Source organism: Cyprinodon variegatus, unplaced genomic scaffold (genome assembly GCF_000732505.1).
Source record: "Cyprinodon variegatus isolate N-32 unplaced genomic scaffold, C_variegatus-1.0 Scaffold123, whole genome shotgun sequence".
NCBI classification, from domain to species: Eukaryota; Metazoa; Chordata; class Actinopteri; order Cyprinodontiformes; family Cyprinodontidae; genus Cyprinodon; species Cyprinodon variegatus.
Window position 1 is genome coordinate 694,382 of NW_015150576.1, and position 25,658 is coordinate 720,039.

Here is a 25,658-nt window from a genome sequence, read left to right on the forward strand (position 1 = left end):
TTCAGTCAGACATTCACACCTAAAATACTGAACAGCTTAAACTGGTCAAAACGCGGGCTACAATGTATTTAAAATATCAGAGAAAAGAAAACAAGCAAACAAGCAGAACTATCAGGCTATTTTTAAATGTAATAAAAACAGTGACACGACCTTAAAGTAATATGTTTTGAAGACTGTTTGGTTCAACGACGTCCACACCTTTAAAAAAAGTAAATATAGTTAGTTGAAACTTAAAAACTAAATTTAAAATTCGCTTTAACGTAAAAAAAGAAAAAAAAAAAGGGATAACGCTTCCGATGCTTGCTGTACCTAAACCTTCCCACTGTGGTTATTCTGGGCTCTCAAACTCCAATACCCATAAGGCTTAGCGCGCTAAACGTTGTCATGTGATTTAGCCACCAAGAAGCTTGCTTCGACAACAAAAACTGTGTTATGCTACATATTAAATGCTTTCTCTAGGAAGATTTTCTTCCTTCATCTTTGCTAACATCTATTTGACGTTTTAAGATAGTATAACGATTGGACACGATTTTTTAACAATGTCGGAAGTAGAGGGACAGGTAAGCTAGCAAGCTAATATTGATGCATTATTCTGCACTTCTTGTCATTTTGGAGATTACTCCAGGAAAATTGTTGATTGACTTTTTGAGAAATAAAAAAAAAAAGAATCAGTTTGTTGTTTATTCAATCTGGGGTGGATAAAATAAAACGCGGGGATGCTATAGCCATACTGTGAGGTTTCTGTTATTCTCTTTAAAATTTAGCCCCAAAAGCATACCTGTTCGTCATGTGATCTTGCATTGCTAAGTTTGTTGTTTAAAGAAAAAAACTCAGGATGTTTTTATTTTCCAGGAGAGGAAGCAGAGTGGGGAATTCACAGATGAATCTGAGGTAAGATTCATCATTACATCATTTTGCACTGATGTTTTCATCCTATTTCCAAAGGAAGCATGGGAAATGAACATAACAGTAGTTTGCTATGAAGGCAGGCTTATGGAGAGATAAAAAAACACAAACAAACAAAAGGTAAAAATATAAGGCAGTTGCACCAGTATGTCGGCACAGAAATACACCAACAACACATTGTTAGAGGAGTGAGTATATTTCTGTCAAACCTGGATGATTTTTACCTCGTATAAAGCAGTGTCCACTGAAAGGACTGTAATACATCAACACAGCCTGATCCCTGTAGGATCTTTGTCAGGGTTTGAAAGGTGTCAAGCTCTCATGAATTACAGATGTTTTTTTTCCTGATCTTCCAACATTAGGACTGAACTTTGGCATGTTACAGCACACCTGTGCTCCGGAGAATCACACACCAGCTTAATAAAACATGACTTCTACACCACCGTCAGGGAGGAAACAGATTTTTATGTTTCTACTCTGGAAGCTGATGAGAAAATAATTACATACAGGCAACATTGAACTATTTCACTCAAGTAGGTCAGAGCAGGCTAAAGGAAAGAATGAAAATCATGAATTAATGGGCATCCTATTTTATGTTTGCCAATTTTATATCGGCTGCTGTAGGGTAATTAACATTTTGATTAAGAAGATGCTATTATCTAGGGGTAAAACAATTAATCGGATTAATTGTGATTACTCGGTTATTGAAATAATTGTCAACTAATTTTGTAATCGATTAATCGTTTACTGGAGTATAGAGACTGTAAAATATGCCTTTAGCTGACAGAGCAACCCACTTAGAATAGTAATTGTATCAAAATTGTAAAGAAAAACATATTAAAAGGTACTTTAAGATAAAAAGTTTGTCAATATGCTGGATTCAGAACTCCACAGGTGGAAAGGTTTTAGTTTCACCTGATATCATTAAATAAAAAATCTTCTTTAGGGAACCTTTGGCTGTCCGATTTTTAATTGAAAACCTAATCAACAGAATAAATGATTTGCAAAGTAATCGGTAGTTACAGCTTAATATTATCTGGCTTCGGGTTTGCTCTTTTGAACACAGTTTTAAGGCAGCCTTTATGTAACTGAATGTATGAATGAATGAATAAGAATTTGTTTCAAACAATTTGACAAACAACAATAAATGGATCAACCAAATACACACAAAAGAGAATATTTAACATTAACCAAACCAAAAGCCAATTTCCAAACTAACTAAATTCACCTGAACATAAATAAAAAAAAAAAAACCTCCACCAAATAAATCTGTCGGTATATACAGCCAGAGAACTGACATCGATTAATGTAAATTGTCTGAAAAGGGGTATGAAGAAGTAAAACTTATTTTTCATACCCCCTTTCCCTCTAATTGCACTTTAATTAACTTAGAGAAACCTTCCTGTTAAACCTGTCTTTTATCCAATATTCACACACACACATAAAAATATAAATACATATATACACAATTATATACATATATAGTGTGTTTTGTGCAGAGGCATTTTGCCAACGTTTCAGCTATTAAAATGTCTCTAGTTTTGCCAAAGGGTATTTTGTCCCATGCATCCGTTCAAAGGATGACTTGAGATCTGAATTAGCGATGCTACTAAATCACCTGTTTGTGTTATTATTGATGGCCTTTTTTTCTTTGCTGTGGAATTTATATTCAGGTAATTATTTTGTAATTACACCCATCCATGGTCTGTCTTTTATGTTTTGGCAAATAGATGCAGAATCATCCAACATTTTATGATGCATGGCCCCAAAGTTGTGCTGCCCCTTTAGCAGTAAAGCAGTCTAAAAGTACAATGTTTCTGTCACTGACTTTGCAGATGCTGTAGTTTAGGAGAAACTTTGTTTTTCTTCCTACCAGTTCTTTAGGTCACATGGATGGCAAAGAGCTTGATCAAGGTCTCGTCTAACGAGAGCCCTTTCTCTCAAGCCTTCTTTGATGTTGATTTGCACGCGCAAGATGGCCTTTAAATGTAGTGGAAGAGGGATGCATGAATAATTTTAAATATTCCCACTTGAAAGTTATACCATTTACATATATTCATATTTTAGGTGGGATATAGATTATTGCTCCTGCTCTTTTAGAAGTTTGAGAGCTACATTTATTTTGTGTGATGTCTGATGCTCTTTCATTTCAAGTTAGAAATGGTTGAATAATCAGGAACTATATAGCAATGAGTATTAGGTATATTATGAAATAAGACCTTTTAAAACTGCCACTAGATGCAAAGTCTGAAAGAAATGAATCCTTGTTAAGTTTTTATTACAATAGAAGTAAATACGTGCATCTTCATGTAAAATAGAGGAACCAAAGAAATAACCTTCCTAGTAGAGCAACACGTTTTGGCTTTAGGCAGAAGAGTTACAACATAAGTTTGTGAACAGAAAGCTGTGAATAAACTTTTAATAGTGATTTTAATTGTTCTCTAGTTCAGGTTTTTATGGAATTGATGTCTTCTAGAATTCCTGTTTTTGTATGTGAATGAAGTTGTTTAAATTTTACTTTGCCTGTTAATCTTGAATCGTTCAACCCAGAGGGGATTTGCGCTCTGGTCCAGTAAGTTCAGGAAGTACCACCCCATTGAATGCTGATTGGTCAGTCTGATCATTTTATTTTTTTTTGTATTTATTTGTTTATCTATTTATTTATAAAAAAAAAACAGGAACTGGTTGGGGATTTTTTTGTAAGAATATTATTGACTTTTTAAAAGATTTTTTGATCTTTTTTTTAATCTTGATTGATCAGTTGAAAGTGAAATAATTATCATCTTTCCCATTTGCTTAAACAATTAAAAAAGAAATCACTAGTGCAGCCTTAGTAATTTGCTATGAAGCTACAGTTTGAACTGTGTGTGAATTGGACCATAAAACCTTTGGATCTCTGCAAATGTTGAAGACACTCAATTAGAGTCACATGATTTCCATTAATGTTAGACCTGAAAGTATTTGCATTAGAGTTTTTTGCCCATCTGCTTCATCAGACTTGCATGTTATATTTGACACGGATGGACTGTTTGCTATATGCCACGTCATGTGCCTGGTTTTTCAGTCAATATCTCAATCTGTGACGAAAGAAATCCTTCTGTCCCATTTATGCTGAAGCCTGAATCTTACCCTTGACGTCATCAGATTAAACGGTTCCGCATGGTTATTTAAACTGACAAGAGGCAAGAAAAGCAGCATAAAAGCAACTTCTGTTGTCCGCAAAACAAAAAGCAACTTACAAGAAATGGCAAAACTTTTAAAATGAGTATTTTCTCTGTGGGGATGAAGTTTGCCTTTGTTGTTTGATACGCCTTTGAAACCCGTGACAAATGCCCTCGCATCAGAAATCTCACAACCAGAATACACAGGAAATAGCCTAGATATGGCGTTGTTGAGTGGGGAAGGATTGTTTTTGAAAATAACATTTTTTCCACGCTATTGTCCCCCACCTCCAAGCCAGGAGCACATAATGGCAGACAATGTTTTGAGTTGATGCACCCTCTGGGCAGCCACAGACTGTGCAGCATTGGTTATAAACCGAATTATGGGTAATATTCAGGCTGTGACTGGCCTCCAATGTGGGCTCATGCTGGAAAGTGTAACGCAGTAGAATGCCTTAAGTTTGTCTTATGAAAACAATAGATGCACGTATTTCACCGTGGACAAGCAGCTCCAACAACAGAGAGGAAAAAAATCTTTTTCAGAAAGCATATGTAAATTAGATTCTTTAAAAAAAGCAACACATTTTATACAGCTGATCTTTCTAATGTTAATTGCAGTAAAGAAGCAGGTTATTCATTACATTTTTGCAGATTTTTCCCATTTGATAGATAAAGTAATATCTGAAAAGCAAGAGAACAAAGTGCTGTTAAAAACCATGCAAGTCCTAAATCAATATTCTGTTTTTCTCCTAATAAATAACGACAATAATGCATTCAGAAGTATTTTTCCGTTAAAAAAAAAAAATAAATAAAAAATTCTTCACCTTATGCTTTCACAGACTAAAGTTCATTGATTTAAAAAAACAAAAAAAAAACATGATTTGTAAAGAAAATTCCTTAAATGCAAGTTCTGGAGACATAGGGATAACCTTTGAACTGATTTAAAAGGTGTCACTTGAGCAATAAATGTTAGAATTTCATTAGAATTAGAGATTCAAGCTTGTTAATTTTTGAGGCACAAACATTCACATTGAAAACATGATTTAACTGCTTTCATGATAAAATCTGAAGCAGCGGCTGCTGAAATAACAGCTATTATTGTTGTAATTTGTTGTAAATGCTTACAAATATAGTGGAGAATTTTTGCAAATTTTTGAAAAGACCCGCCCTCTCCACTTAAAAAAAAAATGCACATGCACAACTCTGTATCTGCTTCCTAGAGGGAACGCCTATTAAACGCATGCAAGAGCCCATTTCTCCTCATGCACTCTCTGTTTAAAAGTTGCTGTTTGCATCACTCATACAAGCTTACTTTCCAAAAGAAGATTTGCAATTTTTCCACTATGTCAAACTCACCACCAGTAAGTAAAAATAAGGACGAGCACGTAGGACGGCCTTACGTAAACATATCACAAGAATGATTGACAATTAGGAGGACCACTTATTTAGATGATCCACCCAGAAAAAGAACATCCTCCACTATACCTTAAATTTGGAATATCCACAGATTATAAGGATATAATGCAGTCTCTGTATTAAGATATACCTTTAGGATAGGTAAAGGACTAGTGTCATGATGACATCCCCCTAATTCAGTCCAATGACCAAAGAGTAAAGAGAGAGAATGCCAGAAAAATTATAATTTATCTGCTTTTTATTAAAAATAAAAGGGAATCACTAATTTAAAACAAAAACACCAGCCTCTATGTAGTAGTTGTTCCAACAAAAACATTGTTATCCAAAACATGTTACCCTAAAATTCAATATTTTTATTTAAATATGATGGTGGCTCCATCATACTGTGGGAATTGATTCATGCACCAGTGGAAAAAAAAAGATGGTCAGAGTTGAGGGAAATATTGATCATTTTTAGAAAGAGTTAGAAAGAAAAAAATTCCCAAATGAAGTGAGGTTGTAAACGTAAACAGATAAATGTATCCAGGGAAATGAATACAAATGCACATCGCACTTTTCAGATAATGGGTAATAAATATAAATGCATGTTATCTTCCTTCTCTGCACTAAATTCAACTTAGCATTAATTGTGTTCCCAGTAAGCTACACAAAAGATTTGATAAAATGCAAAAATAGGGTAATAAAATGATTTTGTATGCAACAGTAACTAAAGGTTAAGTTGAATTATTATTTTCAAACAGCTGGAACTTCTAACTGATCTGTGGTTTGTTTTAATCACACAATACTAAATAAGGACATGCTGTATATCCCATTTTTCCTGCATGGATCATTTCAGAGAAATCTTTCTAGAGTTTTAGAGGTGACCCTGTTGTAATAGCTACCTTATAAGAAAGTGTTTCAGTGAGAGCCCATCTCCTATCTCCACCAGGAGGAGGACAGTGAGGAGGAGCCCAAACTGAAGTATGAGAGGCTCTCCAACGGGGTGACTGAAATCCTCCACAGCGACGCAGCCAGCTGTATGACGGTCCACGACAAGGTAAGGGTGGTAATCCACCCCCCACCAGGGTATTTCAGCTTCAACTCCAATCATCTCCAAAGGGGATTTTTTTTTCTGTTTACACGCACATTTGAGAGATGCCATCTTCAAAGTTGGTTTTCATCCCTTCTGCTCGATCCGTTGAGGCAGGCCATTCTTTTCTCACCTTGCTTTCCCCCCTTGTGCCTCAGAAGGCACCATTGTCTTTTCCTCTTTTTATTCCCACTTCTTACATATTTTTTACTCCTCTCCTACTCTATTTTTTTTTTTTTAAAGGGAGCCACTCTCTGCATGATCTTTAGCCATCGTGGCACCAGCAGCACACCCTCACGCCTGAGCAGAGCAAAAGTCAAGCCCAGTTACGTCTCCTTATCTGATGTTTTATTAACAACAATTGATTTTCATTTATTTATTTCTGCTCTGTGAGTCCAGGCTTTTTTTTTGTCTCCTACACCTGGAGCAGCCATGAAGAAAGTCTGTTTTTGTGAAATCATAATTAGAATTTAACTATCCGTTTTTCTAATTTGGTTTGTTTACCTTTAGCCAACCAGCTCCCCATCAACATGAAAACCCCTACACACACTAAAGGCAGCAAGCACTGCCTTATGTTGCCTCATATTTTAAGTGTCTGAATTGGAATTTCATTTGAACAATTCCCATCCTGATAAATCCCTTTAAAAGTCGCTCCGCCTCACAAGGCCGAACCTTTTATTTATTTATTTTTGGTTATTTTATTTGGGGAGATTGCAGGGGGCTCTGTCTGACATGCTCAGCTGTGCCTGTAAATATAAGCATTTCATTATAGACTGCACTGAAGCATGGTGGGCTCGCCGCACATCCACATGCTGCTCGGGAAGGGAGGGGGATTAGGAAGACGGCATGCAGCAGGGGCTGGGGCGGAAGAACACACACTTAATCTAATGCTAGAAGCCCCCGGTTTCTGTAATTTTTTATTTTTTTTGTCCCCGCGGACTTGTGCGCACACACATCTGCAGCCGTATGGACCCCTGCTGGAGCCTTAAAACAGAAACCAGTTGCTGGTCAGGAGAAGAAATGGGTATACTGGGAAAAAATGGTGATTGGGTTGCAAGAAGAGCATGTAGAGAGCATTTATTATGCTTAAGCATTTTAATTTAAGGGGGAAAATGCCATTTCACACTGTCTGCTTTAATAAATAGGGCTTTTCCACTCCTTGCAATTTCACAGCTTTGCCTCCAAGCCCACCCAATCCCCTCTATGAGCATGTTCCAGGAAACATTTTTTATCCTCTACCTCTGCCAACTTTTTTCCTCTTAAAATTGTTAAACATCTTACTTTTTGTCTTTTTTTCAGTTTCTTGCTCTGGGAACCCATTTTGGAAAGGTGTTCCTGCTGGACATTCAAGGAAATATCACTCAGAAATTTGACCTTGTAAGTATGACGTTGTTTTATTGATAAGAGTGGTTCAGTTCTGCTTTTTTCCTTCCTTCCTTCCTTCCTTCCTTCCTTCCTTCCTTCCTTCCTTCCTCATTGAGTCATGCTTTGATGCCTCACTCCAGACTTTCCCAGCCTTGTCTCTTCCTCCTCCTTCATGTCTTTTCTTAGTTTGTTTCTTTCTGTCTTTCCATGCTCGTGTTCTCCTTTCCTCCCTCATCCGTGACCTTCCCTCCTTTGCTCTGTTCTTCATTCCTAACTTTGCTTTTCCTTCCTTCCTTCCCACTGCTCATCTTTCCTTTTCAGTCTTTCTCTTACATTTATTCCTTGTGAACTTTATCCTTTTTCTTGTCTTTCTCTAGTTTCCTCCACCTTTGTCATTCTTTCTTTCCAAGTATACAATGCAAAAATATGTGAAAAAGGGTTTGATGGCTGTGATTTTTTCCAGATTCAGAGCGGTGTCAATAAACTTTAATATGCTCTTTTTAATAAAAACTTCAAGGTGTGTATTGTTAGCTCATGAGAATAAAATTAAATAAACCTTCAAATTATAAGCATATTTGTTAGTTTGACTGTAACTTGAAGAGTTTTGCAATTTGTATTTACTATCTTTAAACTGATCACAGCGTCTGTGAACTTTTTAATGGGTAATCCATACTTTTCTCCTTCAATAAATTATAAATATGAGACTCGGAGGTCAGGAATGGAAAAACCAACAACAAACAAGAAGTAGTCCATTGCCTAAACTTCCCCATATCTACAGTGTGAGACAGAATCATAAAAGTTTAACTGGAACTGAGGCAAGGTTAAAATTTTTAACACACAAACACAGCGAGGAGGACGAAAAGGAAGTCTCCAGGGCTCATTGTTGAGGCTATTAACAGCAGTAAAATTGACATCTGGGGTCACCAAGTTTCCATGACAACAACTCGTTTTTAGGCTTTTGTACACCTTTTTACTGGAGTGCTTTAAATAGAGGAGGGCCTGTATGTTCTTCACATCCTTAGCTTGTATAAAAAGAACGAGTTCAGATCGTCTTGGTGACTTAAAAGTTAGACAGGAAAATGTGGCCACTTTAAAACGACTCCAGTTGTAAAATGTTGCTAGCTGTTCATGCTAAAGCCTTCTTGGTAAACATTTCTGCTGCCATCCTGTGTGCTTGGAAATGTTATACTAACAGTCCAGCTGGGAATTTTTTTCTTTCTTTTTTTTTTGTTTTTTTTTTTTTGCAGGAAGTTGACAGTTTAAATCAGAGACCTTCAACCATGACCATTATCTCAATGAAGTCCCCCTTGAATTTTTCCACATTTGGTAACATTACAACTCTGATAATAATTGATCATTATTAATAATTGAACTTTATTGATCTCACATTGGAGAAATTTACCTCTGCATTTAACCCAACCCCTTGTAGAGCAGTGGACTGCCATCGTGGGGCGCCCTGGGAGCGATTAGGGGGTTAAGGGTCTTTGCTCAGGGACCCAGAGTGGCAGTCTGTGGGAGTGGGGCTCGAACTCAGAACCTCAAGATTCCAAGCTCTATGCCCAAACCGCTAGGCCGCCATTTTCCAAACAAACATAACTATATTCTGTTGGAATGTGATCTGAAAGATTGTGGAACCGCTCTGACTGACTAGAAATGCTGCTATCAGCAGCAGAGGCACAGCACTGCAGCATAGGAACCGCTGCGCATCCAGTGGGAGTAAGCGGTTATGGTTTTCTTTTAACGGTGTCTTTCTTTTTGTTTACTCTTCCATAAAAACCACCATTATACCGTGCATGGCTAATAGTTGTCCACTGGTCAGATCCTCCCGGCCTGAGCTGCGGATCTCTGCAGTTCATCCAAAGTCACCATTGGTCTCCTGCCTGCATCTCTGATCAGTTCTCTTTTAGATGTTTAGATGGACGGCCTTGTCTTGGTTGGATTACAGTTGTGCTTTAGTCTATTTCTGGATGAGATGTTGGATTTAATAAATGTTCAAAGTTTGATCAAACCTTTTTAAAGCCTAAGCCTGCTTTAAATATATTTATGACTTTATCCCTGACCTGTTTTCCTTGGACATCATGATGCTATTTCCTCCAAACGATTCTCTTCTAAGGCCGTTATAGACAGCGGTGCCTCAGATAATAGGGAAACCAAAGTTTTAAGAATAGACATAATATGTTTTTCCAAGTTGTGGACATGATTTTTATAGATTACCAAGTCAAACCTGAACTCACCATAAAGTGCAGTACAGCAGCCACTGCTCAAAAATAGGTTTCATGTTCAAAACTTAATACTTAATTTCATATAGGAAGTTACATTATTTTAAAGTGTAATGTTAAAGTATAGGCATAATATATAATTATTGTAAGAATAACCTCTAAGTTGAGCTGGTGGCTTTCAGCGATGCGATAAACATTCTTCTTGTTTTTGATGATTAGCACAACTGATTTCTATATTGAACATAAAGAGTTTATACTTTGGAATTTCTTTATTAAAAAGCACAACAAATAATTTAATCTGAAAGTTTATGTTATTAAGAGCAACTTCACTGTATGTTCCCTTTATCATTTTTAACCTTCAAAAAATGCTTTTTTTGCACCCCCAGAGTTCAGTGAAGATCAACCAGATCAGCCTGGATGAAAGTGGGGAACATGTGGGCATCTGCTCCGAGGACGGGAAGGTGAGATACATCTGCTGTTACAGATCCTGGTCCTGCAGCTTCTCTCTGTGGCCAGTCGGGGTTTTTCTATCTTTAAGCTCATCTTATCAACTTCAATCTGTATTTTAATGACCTAAAAGTTTGGGAGTCACTTCCTCTACATTTAGGGCATTAACCAGGAGTTTTATCTCCCCCAGATTTGCACATAAATGTAGTTGCAGCTTTTAACCATCTTAAAGAGCAGTTTGAAGGAGTGCACGCTGATGTGTTTAGCTGTCAGTCAGCCATCAGCCCTTCCATAGGAACCATCTCCATGTTCTGGCTCTTATCTTGTTTCTTTCTATCATCACCACCATCGTTCATGGATTCTACAGTCAAGATAGGCTTTGTGATATCGCCCTGTCCTCCTACTTTCAGTAAAGACTAGATCTTGTCACAGGAAAAAAGGGGAAGCAGACAATTAAAGCTGATGCAACAGCAAGTGTTTATCACCTCTAATTTAGTTTGCTTTTAATCCTTCAAAATCTAACCTAATCCTTGACCATTAATGCATAAAATCAGATCATATCTGAGTTTTATGATTTCCTCGCATCTTTGGGATGGTGGGGGTAACATCCTGGGGTGCTCAGATAGTCTACTGTAGCAAACTGCCGATGTGGTCAAGTCCAAGATTAGGACTGCTCTAAAGCCTGCAGGGTTGAAAAAAATAAAATAAAAATCATCTCCACTAATTGGTGACCCTGAGGAGGAGCAGGGCGCCAATCAGAATCTCTTCCAACAACTTTTTTTTTCCCCCCGCTGGCCTCAGATAGTTGCAGACACAGCAATTAAACGAGAAATGTTCAGTAATTCACCTTTGCTTTTGTCTTTTCTGCCGCCTCATCTCTGTTCCAGGTTCAAGTGTTTGGCCTCTACACAAGAGAGGGCTTCCATGAGAGCTTCGATTGTCCTATCAAAGTAGGGTTTTTTTTTTGCTGTACCTTCCTTTATAACCTCGCAAAAGCATTTTAAGCATGAACTTTTACTGTATGCTACATCACAGCCACAGACCTTATTGTATTTTATTATTATTTCATTATTGCTACATGATGAATGAAAACCAAATTGTGCATCGTTGTGAAGTGGAGGAAAAGTTATGCTAAATGTTTTTGAAATAAAGATCCGAAATGTATGGTATGAACTTGTCTTCTAGCCTTTTGAGTACTTAGCAAAAGCACATTTTAATTCCACTTGTACTTTTTTTATTATTATATGTTTAGCAGGTTTCCACATCTACAGACTATCACTCCACATCATCTTTGTGAAGTGGCTCTAACTTAGTTTGGATGGAAAAACTCTTCTCAATGTAGAAGCCCCTTAATTAAATTTAAATCTAAGTCATTCTGAATGTCATAAAGAGTCCATAAAGTGAAGAACATTATGTACAGTGAGCATCCTCTTCATTAGCAGTGTCTTCAGTCAGAGGCTTCTCAAATCCAGTGTAAGACAGAGCGCTACAGAAGGTCCCTCAAGCCTACAGCTATCAGCCCCTACAGCAGATATATTTAGAAGCTGACCATGAGTAACTGCTACATTTTATTGCCCTTTTGGATTAATAAATGTTTAATTATTTTTTTTTTTACTGAATTGAATTAAATATACACATGCTTTAGTCTAAATATGACCACTTTATCTCTGGCTGCAGGTTTAGGCCAAATGTCTTGCTGGAAAGAGAACCTTCACTACCTTTTAAACTTTTTCTAACTCTCTCTGCCCTGTTGCTAGCTTTCCACGGTATAATGCTGCCACCACACTGTTTCTCAGTTGAAATTGTGTGTTCAGAAGAATGAATTGTTGGTTATTGTATGTTAATGCATATATTTGCTGTGCTAACTGAAAAAAAGACCTGTTTTGGCTCGATATAGGATGATGAGTGTGTCTTTGCAGGTTAGTAGTTGTGGTACTCTTCATTTTTAGATGATGTGTTAATTGGAGCTCTGTAAGATGTTGTGTTTTTTTATTTACCAGAGTGTGATTTAATTGTCTTCACTACTTTGTTCCTGACTTGTCTGCTATGTCCCTTGGTCTGATCATAGATGTTCTGTAACAAACCACTGAAACCTCCACGGAGCAGGTGGATTAAGGCTGAGCTTAAATTTATGCTGAGATGCTATTCATTGATTAGATCTTTTTTTTTGTAGTTGGTTGCATCAGGTTTTATTAAAGGAGCTGAAAACAGACCTGTTTTTTTTGTGAAACATTTTACAGAACATGAATCATTTTCCTTCTATAGTAAAAAATAAATAAAAATTAAACATCTCAATGTTAGTCTAATCCCATTGCAATATGTTATAGTTTGTGGTTGTAGCATCCTAAACTTAAAGAGTTCTGAAAACTTTTGCAGGATACTGTAAGTCATGATAAAGCCTCCTTTCTTTCATTTTGCAGGTTGTTGCATTACACCCTCAGTTCAGCAGATCAAACTACAAACAGTTTGTCACCGGGGGCAACAAGGTAGGTTTAAACTGTACTTTCCTCCCGCTAACAGTCATTACGGGCAGTTTTGGGCGTTTATAGAAATTTTCCTGCCCTAATAATTCCCGCCTGATTGCGTCCGGGTGAAACCGATTCCTGTAAAAAACTAAGTGGCTTTGGCCAAGCTCGGAAGGCAAAACTCAGGCCTTTGTCTAGTGTGAAAGGCTCTTAGTTTTCTGTCTCTTTGCTGGAGTGCTCTCGGCACAGGTGGCTATTTTCACAAAGTGCTGTTCTCTCTGCAGTGTTTCAAAAAGCAACGCTTTACGAGCGCAGCAAATAGATGCCATTATAAAGAGGCTACATAGTCTTAGGCTTTTCTTTGGGGAGACATGTATAGAGTGAAATGAATTTGAACATTAGATTTGATTTTTCCCAGCTCAGAAAAAACAACATCTGCCTGTTAAAAAAAACTGCTATAATACAATAAAGCTCTGATCTCGCGTCATTGAGCCATAAATAAGGTGCACTGACATTTATACAGCAGTGTGAGGAAAAACTTTCTCCATAAAACTCCATTATTAGCGTTACTTTGCCATTTTCTTTCAATTGCTGCTGATTCCTCTCCCTTCCATGTTGTGAAGGCCTCCACAAGGTGCCTGTGATGAAAATCAATAAGCCTCAACGGGCGCCACATCCTGTCAAAGGAAATTCAATTTTGTCTCCCCAGTTCTTTTGTCGTATCATCTCTTTGTAGAGCAAACTGTTTATTAACATAGCCCAAATGCTGAATTAGAGTGAATTCTACCTCTTTGGTAACAAATCTGTCCTTCTTTTGGAGGCTTTTTGTTCAACTTTGTACAGTTAGGATGCAGACAACGCAGAGAATGTGCAAAAGATAAAGCCAACGCAAGGCTGTGAATTCCATCTGTAATGATAACACAGGGGCTGATTTTTAAATATGCTTTATTTTACACCAATCTCATTTTCCTCAATAAATGGTGTGCGGCCAAAAGAGGCAGCCAGCCTCATGATGAGAGATAAGGGTGTGAAATCATGCCTATAATGCACCACATTTTCACCACCGCCTTTACGGCTTCTACACAGACTGTGCGCAAAATTTGTCGACCCACTTGTGCGTTCAGAATGACTTCCTACATCAGTGGACCTGAAGCTTGTCCTGCTTCACTGCAGTCAAATGAACAATCTGTCTTAATTTTCCATTTAGCAAAACGCTCCTAAGTGAAAGTAAGTCCGCGTATGAAAAGGAAAAAGCTTTTATGTCATTATGTACAGTTTGACTTAAATTTATGAGGCTTCTACTCCTTAACTTAACAGGTAACTCCAGCAGCTGTATGCTGTTTATCTACTGCCCTCTGTAGGCTAATCTGCATTACTGCACTGCAGAGTTGTTTGATATCACTCTGTACTTAAAAAAAATAAATAATAGGATTTCAAGGGGAAAAAACACCTGTTTGAGATTTTTTCTTAGTCTTCTGTTAAAAGAATGTATATTTACAGACAGGTTTTGCATAAGTTAATTAAGCTCAGTATAGAAACAAGTTTAACTGTTACTTAGGATATTTCAGCTCGAGATATTAACTTGAACTTTATTTACCAGTTACTTGGTATAAATATTGTTTGATTGAAATTCTAGAATAAGACTCAAATTATTATTCTTATATAAAGAGGGCTAGGCTTCTTAAACAACTGCTAAATTATACTTAAATATATTATAATGGATTTTAATCATACTATCCAAAGTACATTATATATATTTAAGTAAAATTCCCGCCAAAAACTTCAACATAGTATGAGATTTTTTTGTAATAGACCAATATAATATGAATAAGGGCTGCATAAGTTTGATGTGGAACTGAAATACTTTTTACGATGTTAAAGGTGTGGCATGCATTTATCTGTACCCCGTTTCCTAATAAAACCCCTAATTATGATCATTTTTAATGAGTTAGTCAATGTATATTTTTAGTTAAATCTCAGTTTAAAATGATATGTGAGGGCCTCCAAGGTTCACATTAGGGAAATAAAGAACAACAGACAGTTCAGGAACAGGGATGCAAAATCCTCTTTGATTAGTAGTTAGGATAACATCAAACCTGCTGCTGTATGGCCACCTATGCAGTTGCTGTTTGTTGCTAATCCTATAGGGAACACAGGAAGCAAGTTTTCTAGCAGTTAACATTTTACACATTTTAAATAAAAATTGCTTTGAGCAAAAGAGCCAGTTTCATCATCTGCTGCTCATCTTCACATTTGGCTCCGCAGTTAGATGCATCACCTTAAATCCAATATGGTGGATAAATTGAAGCAAAAATAAAACATGCTATTGGCACAGCTTTGAAACATAATGACGGGAGGAAATTACCATCAGTCTTGGTTTTTTTAATACGATGATTTGTAGCTGCTTCATCCAGAAAGCTGATCTCTGTAAAGACAAAAGACCAAGTGTTATTTCACCAATAAGAAGCACTTATTAAGGTTTTATGGTTTTGGCTATGTGCCCTTATGCACAAGCATGAATGTGCAAATAAGTATGTCAAAATAAGCGCTATGTGAGGGAGGCACAGAATGTTTGTAAGTGAAGGTTGGCATAGAACAGGTAACATTCATGTATATAAATGGTCTAGTCAAAGCTCAGACCTAAATGCTTGGTAATACTGGGATATTGTTTTAACGTGTTTAACTTATTGTTCTGTGAAATGGAAGCAGCTGCCCCCTGAAGGTGCTTACACCTTGGAGCTTTCACCCAGTTCTTTTGACTGAATCCGCTTTAAACACTTTAAATTACACTTCTTTGTAAAGTAGATGACTCTAAAACATGTCTTAAGGTTGAACAGAATTGAATCTAAATCAGACAGAAAAAAACGAACAGATTTTTCAACAAATTGCTGACATTAAAGTATTGGAAAGGAAGTAAAGGTCCATGCCAGAGCACGTCTCTGTTCTCCAGGATGTCTTCTTGTAGAGCAGAGAACTCATTAGAAAAATAGTTAAACCTCAAAAAAAAGACCAGTAATTAAGAGGTGGATCAGACAGGAGGATGGGAGGGTGTTGCTCTGGTGTATCTTCTGAGCCATCAGATGTTTTGGATGGTATTAAATGTGGAACAGAGTCCTGGCAAAGAGTCCAGGCACTGATCTGACACAGATAATCATCATAGGTCTTGCAGCTGTAACTGAAGCAGAAAGTGTTTTTCCTTTTTAGGAGTTGAATGCAAATGAGCCACACTTTTCTGATTTTAATATTTTTACTTGAAATCTTTCACTTGTTTTAGTTTACCACACAATGATAAACCAATGACCAGATAAAATACACTGCAGTTTTCTTGTAACGTTACAGTATTTTAAATGTACAAAACATCTGATTAGTTTTGCAACTGCTGTACATTAAAGTCTTTCTTTCTTTCAAGCTGCTCCTGTATGAGAGAAACTGGCTGAATCGATGGAAGACTTCAGTCCTTCATGAGGGTGAGGGCACGATCACTAATGTGAAGTGGAGAGCCAACCTTATAGCTTGGGCCAACAACCTGGTAAGCAACAGCTTCCCAAATCTCAAACCTCATGTCCACTATGACTGCAACAGTTATGTGGCATCATTTTCCTTTTTTTCCCCCAGGGAGTAAAAATCTATGACTTCAGCACAAAGCAGCGGATCACCAACGTGCTGAGGGATAACGTGAGTCTGCGGCCTGACATGTACCCCTGCAGCCTGTGTTGGAAAGACGACGCCACACTCATTGTGGGCTGGGGTAATTCCATCAAGGTCTGCTTCTTCTTCTTCTTCTTCATCTTCTTTATTTCAGGCACTACTTCTTCCATGTTTTAATGTCATCTTGTTTCTCCCCAGATTTGTGTAGTTAAAGTGCGAAATCCCACTGAAATGAGAGATTTGCCCAATCGCTACGTGGAAATAGGTAAATAACGCTACAGTAGAGCAGACAATGTATCTGCTTAGGTTTTATCATCAGCACATTTACAGCTGACTCAGACATTTTTCTTATGTTTCTGTATAGTGAGAAGAATTAAAGTACAGAAAGTAGATGAATGGATCCAAGTTCAAAGGATTTTTATAATGAAACAAGGGAGGAAAAATACCTGTTCTGTTATAGAATCAGTTAAATCTAAATGCATTTGGCACTTTGCATTAAATAGCTAATGTGCTGTTCATCTGATCTCAAACATTGGACATATAATAAGGCAAAATAAGTTAAAGGTTTTAGTACAAATGTACTTTTTAAAATGTATTTAAAAACAGATTTGTATTCTACACTAATCAGATTTTCTTTTTTTTTCTTTCAATTAAATAATAATCACACCAGGAAGTAGAGTTTCATTTTTGTAATTTTAATTTATTTAATTAATGATTTTCCTAAACAAAGTAAGAAAGGTGTCGAAGACAAGTATCTTATTGTCATATTGTATTTTCTTTAAACCACAAATGAATTACATGTTATTATAGTTTTTTTTTTTTTTGAGGCTTTTTTTCTACATTGATATTACATTGATTACACCAAACTGCTTTAACTTTTAGATTTTTTTTCTGTATTTTTTTCTTTTCCACTCTTATGATATGACAACCAAACACATTTGAACAGTGATTTATTTTTATTGTTTTGTTTGTTGTTTGTTGTTTATTAATGGAATGCCCCTTGAGCTGTGCCCTCTCGTCCATGAAACAAAACAAATTACAGACAACACAACACAGTATTATACGGACAGTATAACACACATCAAGAATCACAGAGGGAAAAAACAAACTTCCTCCATAGTTCTCTCCCCCCCAAAATTTAGAAAAACAAAAAAATCTAAGCTAAAAGAAACAATGACATTTGTAGACTTGTGACAAAATTAAATTATACATATTATATAAAATAAAAGGATACAATAAAAGTCCAAGATACAAAAATACAATAATATTTTATATAATAATTAAGAATAACAAAGCAAACTTATTTTCATTTTTCTAGACTATTTAAATACTGATGACACCACAGATTTAATATTGATAATAATTTTATTTCATTTTGCTTAAAAACAATGTACCGGTATTCACTTTTTGACAAAAATTGGTAAGACCAAATATTATCTTTATATATATGTATATATTCAGCTCATTCCATCAATGAATGTTCCTAATAGTACAGTGTGTAAAAGAGTTGATCCATAAAGACAACTTTGATTCTAAAAGTAGAACAATAAAAACCCCAGAAACTCAATGGGTGATGATAGTCTTTATTTTCGTTATGAAGAAACAAAAATCTTTATCTTTATCTCCCCTTTACTTTACTAATATCTTTGACAGACTTGGATACTCACTGATAGTTTTCTTAATCAAATATGTGAAATGTATCATGTTTTAACCCAGATTTAAGTTTCATATATATATATATATATATATATATATATATATCACATTCTTCTTTAAAAACTGCTGCTTTCAGTGTCTGCATTCGAGACAGAGTTCTTCATCTGTGGTCTGGCTCCGCTGGCGGATCAGCTTGTCTCGCTGTTTTTTGTGCAGGAGTACTTGGACCAGATGGTATAGCTAACCTTTTTTAAACATGTGGATTAACAGAACATATAAATGTGTAGTATTAGGCGATAACCTGTTATGCCTGCATGCAGGATGAAGAGGTTCGCGCGCGGCCTCGTCTCGACATCATCCAGCCTCTCCCCGAGAGCTGTGAGGAGATCTCCTCAGATGCTCTGAGTGTTCGCTGCTACCAAGACAATGAGTGCAGGGACTACCGCCTCGGTGAGACCATCAAACTCACCCTGGGTGAAATGTCACCCAGCCTTTCTCTGCAGTCTGATTTTATTATGCATCGACTAGTAAATGTCAGCGCTAATGCTCGGGACGCAGAGCCATAAATGTATTTTCATTAACAGAGCATTCAGAGGGAGAGCCGCTCTTCTACATCATCAGTCCCAAAGACATTGTTGTGGCTAAAGAGCGAGACCAGGACGACCACATCGATTGGCTCCTCGAGAAGAAGAAATATGAGGTTTGTGTTGCTGAACTTTAGCCAGTGACTGTTAAAGGTTAAGAAGGAATGTCAGAGTTTAATTCTGCATCCTTTCTCTGAGACAGGAGGCGCTGATGGCTGCAGAGATCAGCTTCAAAAACATCAAGAGGCACGACGTTCAGAAAATAGGGATGGCTTACATCAATCACCTGGTGGAGAACAGAGACTATGACACCGCTGCCAGGTCAGTCCTGCGTGTAGCACAGATATACTCTGGCAAAGACAGAAAAAAAAAAAAAAAAAAACCTGCGTGTAGCACAGATATACTCTGGCAAAGACAGAAAAAAAAAAAAAAAAAACACTTTTAAAGAGCTGAATTTAGACAAATGTTTTCAATTTAATGGAGAGAAAATAGATTTTCTTTTTAAGTAAAGTTCTCGTGTTTGTTAAATTACCTTTTTGTTAGAGGAATATTATGATTTCTTAGATCTGTTCTTTTTACAGGGATAAATGATTATGCACGTAGTTCTTTAAAAACAAGAACTGAGTGCAAAAGTTTAGATTAAAGGTATAGAGGATGATCTTTTATTTACAGGTGGATCATCTAAATAAGTCTTCCTCCTAATTGTCAATCGTTCTGGTGATATGTTTTCGTAAGGCCGTCGTATGTGCTCGCCCCATTAGCCATCTTTTTCTGCGTATGCACACTTTCAGTTGCATATGTGTGGTGAGCTAGGGTCATTGAAGCTCAACTGTCTTACTGTACTTCTTTTAAAAATGGCCGAGGGTCGTAAGAGAAAGTGTCTACGAAGTGTATGAGAAGAGAAGAAGGGCTTCAGAAGAGGCAGATATAGCCCAGAATGTTTTGCATGGAGAACTCTCCTCGCAAAGCATTATGGGATTTGTTGTGAATGGCCAGCTGTCGCTACAACACAGTGACGACTAATAACAAAGATGGCTCTGGCACCGCACAGTGGAGGAGGAATTCTGTGACCAACGGAACAAAAAGCGGTGATCATCTTTGTGATGGTCTGTTAACTGAGTTTGCTATAAGGTCCACTATTTAGTCCCCACTGTATGTGGTAAGCTTGTATGAGCTACGAGAACAGCACATTTTAAACAGGGCGTGCACGAGGAGAAATGGACTTGTGCACACTTTTACACGTGCATTTTTTTTTTTTTTTTAGTGGGGAGGTTGCGTCTTTTAAAAAATCCTCTACCATACCTTTAAGTAAGTATATGCAGGTTCAAATATGAACATCCTCATTAAAATTAAACAAATAAATGCTAATAAAGAAGGAGTTGTACTCACTGCCAGAATATTTGTTTTGTTTTGTTTTTTGTTTTTTTTTTGTTTTTTTTTATTAGCAGATTATATTCTATTAATGAGGAGGAGGTCAGGGCTTTGGGAACTACTTATTTATGCTAGCTGTTAGCCTGATTCACTCATATTGGAACACCGAACTGTGTTCTAGTTTCAACCGCCTAGCTTTTTATGTGAGGAGTTAGATAAATGAAAAATAAGCCCTCCTTCTCTGTTCCATCCAACCTGTGCTATGCACCAGCTCCACTTATGGCAAAGCAGCCCCACAGCATGATGCTTCCATCACGATGCTTAGCCGTTAGTACTGAAAACTTTGTTTCATCATTGCTGCCAAGCAGCTCAGTCTGAATTGGTCTTTAAGGCAAGCTGCACATTTCCATTTAAAACAGCTGTTCCTCAGCACCCTTTCATTTCATGTTGATACTAAAATTATTTCATTCTGGAGAGTGAGTCTGGTGCTGCAGCATCTTCCAGCAAATGATAGGCTTGGGTTTCTGAGTTGTTCTTGAATATCAGAACTAATTTCCATTCATCTAAGGTTTGGATCAAATAGGGAAAACCTGGATTTAAACAGGGCAGTGATCTCAAACACACTTTGAAATGGATAAATAGTTTACTGCTTCCAGAAGATCGGAACGTAAGAAGTAAATATCCCAACTCTGACTAGAAGAGTGGTTAAATTCACTACAAGAAGTCAAAAATATTTAGATTGATTAAAGTTTTGCTTTTTTGCAGAAAATGTCAAAAGGTTCTTGGAAAGAACATGGAGCTGTGGGAGAACGAGGTGTACCGGTTTAAGACCATTGGGCAGCTGAAGGTAGAATGATAGAATTAACTTCAAGCAATTAAAACATTTTTCTTCAAATTAGTGACATCTTTAGTGTTTCACCTCCTCTTTACCTTCAGGCCATCAGTCAGTATTTGCCGAGAGGAGATCTGCGTCTCAGACCGGCCATTTATGAAATGATCCTGCACGAATTCCTAAAAACGGACTATGAGGTACTTTGTCTTCTCTTACTGTTTTTGTCATGTTTACAACTGAGTTGCAGTTCTCACTCTTGCCATCTTTTCCCTAAAAGGGTTTTGCTACACTGATCCGTGAATGGCCAGGAGAACTTTACAACAACATGGCCATCGTTCAAGCCGTCAACGACCACCTAAAGAGGGATCCCACCAACAGCACACTGCTCACCACGCTGGCTGAACTGTGAGTGACGCTCACACATCTACTACATTCTTTTAAAACAAAATTACAGACCTGCAAATTTTAACATTGTGTCTGCTAAAGATTTGAATCCTTCTTTGGGTTTTATTCAACTTAAGGTACACTTATGACCAGCGCTATGACCGAGCCCTGGAAATCTACCTGAGGCTTAGGCACAAAGACGTCTACCAGCTGATCCACAAACACAACCTGTTCTCCTCCATCGAGGACAAGATCGTCCTCCTGATGGAGTTTGACAAGGAGGTAAGGAAACTAAGCTGATCTCTCGTCAGTCCGTATGCAAATGAATCTCACTCTCTTATGAAGGTGGATAAGACCACAATCCGTTCCAGACATCAGCCAGTTTGGATTCAAGACCTTCAGATCTCTGCTAGAAGCCGGAGGATGAGGAGTCATTCCATTTATTCAGATCTGAATCTAAGTGTACATCAAAATATAAAACACATATGACAGTGAGAGAATAACAAGATTTAGTAAGTAGAGTATGGAGCTTAATAGAAAATCTGACGTTTTTATGAATTTGGAGAATGGCCGGAAATCTGAAGGAATTTGAGTAAAGAGTAATTTTAAGGGAGTACACAGTACACTCAAATCAGTGTGTATTAGGTTATTATAAAGAATATGTCATGTTAGAAGTGAAAATATTTGTCATGTCTTTTTGTAACTCAGAAATGTTGCATTTTAACAGATTTTTTTTTCAAGTCCTGCTCATGTTATACATGGTTTTTATGTTGATAGAAAGCTGTTGATATGCTTCTCGACAATGAAGACAAGATATCAGTAAGTGCACTGCACTGTTCTAAAAGCGTTCCTTCTGTTGGGAAAAGCGCCCTCTGCTGACGCTTTCTGCACTTCTTCAAACAGATAGACAGAGTGGTTCAGGAACTGGATGGAAGGCCTGAGCTACTGCATGTGGTGAGCTGATGCTTTACTTCTAAAGTCTGAAGAATTTTACGTTGTATCACACTATTTTCTTGATTTTTTTTTTCCCCTCCCCTCTCAGTACCTCCATAAACTGTTCAAGCGGGACCACCACAGAGGCCAGAAGTACCATGAAAGGCAGATTGGTTTATACGCGGAGTATGACCGACCAAACCTTCTTCCTTTTTTGAGGGATAGCACCCACTGTCCTCTTGAAAAGGTGTGTCTTACTAAATATAGGTCAGCAAAAGTGAAGAAAAAACACTTTTTAGCCTTATCTTATTTTCACTTTTTTGCACAGGCTCTTGAGATTTGTCAGCAGAGGAACTTCGTGGAGGAGACAGTCTTCCTTCTCAGTGAGCATTGATGATGGAAAGATTTGTTTGATAGAAATCAAGGATCTAATTTGTTTTTTTTTACCCATACAGGCAGGATGGGAAACTGTAGACGAGCCCTCCAGATGATCATGGAGGAGTTAGAGGATGTGGACAAAGCTATAGAGTTTGCTAAAGAGCAGGACGACGCAGAGCTGTGGGAAGATCTCATCTCTTACTCTATAGACAAGCCACGTAAGAAATCACATCTCCTGCTCTCTAATTAGAGCTGCTCCACCTTATTACCGTGTCAATCTATCATTTGATTTGTTACCTTTTTGATTTTATGACTGCTTCCAGCATTCATTACCGGGCTCCTTAATAACATTGGTACTCACGTGGATCCCATTCTGCTCATCAAACGCATAAAGGAGGGGATGGAGATCCCAAACCTCAGAGACTCACTGGTGAAAATTCTCCACGACTACAACCTGCAGGTTTGTCCAGATCTCACTGGAGGTCTATAGTTTCACCTAATATACTCTGCAAAAAGGCATCAGACTTATACGTTGCTTGGATCCAATGTATCCAATCCTTTGCAAAAGTCCAAAACTTTTGCAAAGGATTGGATTTTGAATCCTTTGTAAAAGTTTTAAATATTACATAATACGAAAAAAAAGTAGTATGCCATGCACAGGAGTAAGTATGATCAAAAAGGAAAAGGGCGCTGAAAAAGAAATGTTTATGAACTGGTTGGGTGGAGGGGAATGGGAGCCAGTTGAAAAGGGGCATAGCTTTCCTATCCCAGCTGACAAAACGCATTCCCACAGCACAATGCTGCCATTGCCTTGCTTCACTTTAGGACTGGTTTATTCAAGATGATGTGCAACATTAAGTTTTCTCGTCTTGTTGCATTTTGCATGTAAACCAAAGCCTTTCATTTTGATCGAATCTGATCGAAACAAATTCTATAATGTTTGTTCTGTTCCTTAAACTGTAATGTTTTTCTAAGGAACAGCTAGAAAAAATGATAAATAATTAGAACCATTATATTTTTATCTACATTATTGACTAATTATGGTGATTTTTAAAGGTAACAGATTGTTTTAACGGAGTAAAAGGGGATGAACGACCATTCTTTAATTTCATCTTAGCCTGTAAGAAAATGACAAATATTTAAATATTTCTTTTAAAAAATATAAATATTTAGAAAAAGGAGTTTGAATATTCTTACAAAGGTCCATAATCCCAACCGTCCTGTGTATATATGTGTATATAAAACGATTAGAAATTTAAATTAAAAGAGAAACGCTTAAGCTTGCTTTAAGTACCCTTGCTGTTAATTTATTCCGATTGATCCAGAACAGAAACATCATGAAGGGTTTTTCTGAAAGCATTTTTCTAAACCAGTTTTCCTCTTTTGAAGATTCTCCTCCGAGAAGGATGCAAAAAGATCCTTGTAGCCGACTCGCTCTCTTTGCTCCAGAAGATGCATCGAACCCAAACAAGAGCAGTCAGAGTGGATGGTCAGTCTGTTTACAGATTAAGTTGATTTAATGGCTGTTTAAGCAGATTCCTAAATTTGCTGCTTCTGTTTTGTTCTTTCAGAGGGGAACATCTGTGAGTCGTGTCACAGCTCAATATTACCCTCAGGTAACTGGACGTAGCTGCATCCAGCTATGCTGTTGGGTTATTTTGTCGTTGCTGTTTGCCTAATCAGGCTTCATGTTTGTGTTTCAGATATGGCGCAGTCGTTTAGTGTTGTGGTGTTTCACTGCAGACATATGTTCCACAAGGAGTGTTTACCGTCTTCTGGCCCTGTAGGTGGATCCTCTTGGTTTGCATTTTCTAATTTGACACTTTGTTTCTGCATCACTTTATCTGTAACTTTCCTTTGTTCTCAGATTCCTGGGACGCAGTTCTGTAACATCTGCAGTGCAAAAAAGCGAAGACCTGGAAGTGGAATACTGGAGATGAAAAAGTAACAGTTTAAGGCGCTGGCGACTATTGATGCTTCTTTCCTCTCTGATGCATAGATCAATAAAAACCCTTTTCCTTAGTCACTCATCTGCAAACTTACAGATATGCTGAACATTTCCTCTGGACCTTTTCTGAGTATTTAAGTTTGACAACTGTAAAACGCTGCACTTTGTTCTGCTTTCCATTAATGTTATGTGCTGAGAAAGAATAAAATCATTCAAGCTCTGATTTCAGTTTGTCTCTGGTTTGCTCTGCAATTAAACAAATCCCAAGCAGGACTAAATTAATACAAACCAAAGCATTTGAGCTGTAGAGCAGCGCTTCACTGTCGAGGAAAATTTAACTAGGTAACACTTTTTTTAAAGGTAATGGCAAAGCACTATAAAGCGATGTTTTATAATATCTAAAATAAAACAAGCATGCTTGTTTTTTTATGCTTCACTGGTTTAGTTTAAAATGTAAATTTACACTGCATTTTTACAGGTTTCAGCATCTCCAGTCAGGATTTCCTCAGTGATTAAAAAAACAGAGGGGGGTAGTAAATAATTTTTTCACTCAGTGATATTTGCTTGAGTGACCTTTTTGACGTGATTGATTGGTTGACCCTATTGATCTCACAGTGGAGAAATGTACTCGTTACATCAGCTCTATAGTCAAAAAGAAGAAGGTGCATGGGGTATATACAGTCTGTCCACATATTAAAAATAATGTCACTGAGGTATTTTACATTGTTCTAATATGTATTAGTTACCAATTGTGAGGAGTGGCTTCTTAGGTTTATGCCAAAAAAATATTTTGTAAAAGTGTTACTTTTGCATGGATTTGTGTAATTAGTTTCTCAGTACTTGAATAACTTTTTTTTAACCAAATAATTTCTCTCA

The 25,658-nt window shown here is 37.2% G+C and overlaps 1 protein-coding gene across 1 annotated transcript; it reads left to right on the forward strand.

The window, feature by feature from the left end:
- The first annotated feature begins 368 nt into the window (after nt 1-368).
- Nucleotides 369-24,998, forward strand: vps41 (VPS41 HOPS complex subunit). Its single transcript, XM_015375658.1, has 28 exons — nt 369-560; nt 853-891; nt 6,412-6,519; nt 7,852-7,929; nt 10,523-10,597; nt 11,471-11,533; nt 13,004-13,069; nt 16,458-16,577; nt 16,664-16,810; nt 16,895-16,961; nt 18,489-18,586; nt 18,673-18,802; nt 18,937-19,052; nt 19,139-19,257; nt 21,073-21,154; nt 21,244-21,336; nt 21,417-21,544; nt 21,661-21,805; nt 22,301-22,342; nt 22,427-22,477; nt 22,566-22,703; nt 22,785-22,839; nt 22,912-23,052; nt 23,158-23,294; nt 24,224-24,323; nt 24,406-24,450; nt 24,538-24,617; nt 24,702-24,998. Exons 1-28 carry the CDS (start codon nt 540-542, stop codon nt 24,780-24,782), a joined length of 2,565 nt encoding a protein of 854 aa, XP_015231144.1. The 5' UTR covers nt 369-539; the 3' UTR covers nt 24,783-24,998.
- The last annotated feature ends 660 nt before the right edge of the window (nt 24,999-25,658 follow it).

Excerpts from the sequence above, each read along its gene's own strand:
- vps41 (XM_015375658.1), top strand. The coding sequence starts at position 540 with ATGTCGGAAGTAGAGGGACAG. Across the intron at positions 6,520-7,851 it reads GTATGACGGTCCACGACAAG|TTTCTTGCTCTGGGAACCCA; the intron begins GTAAGGGTGGTA and ends TCTTTTTTTCAG. Across the intron at positions 7,930-10,522 it reads TCACTCAGAAATTTGACCTT|AGTTCAGTGAAGATCAACCA; the intron begins GTAAGTATGACG and ends TTGCACCCCCAG.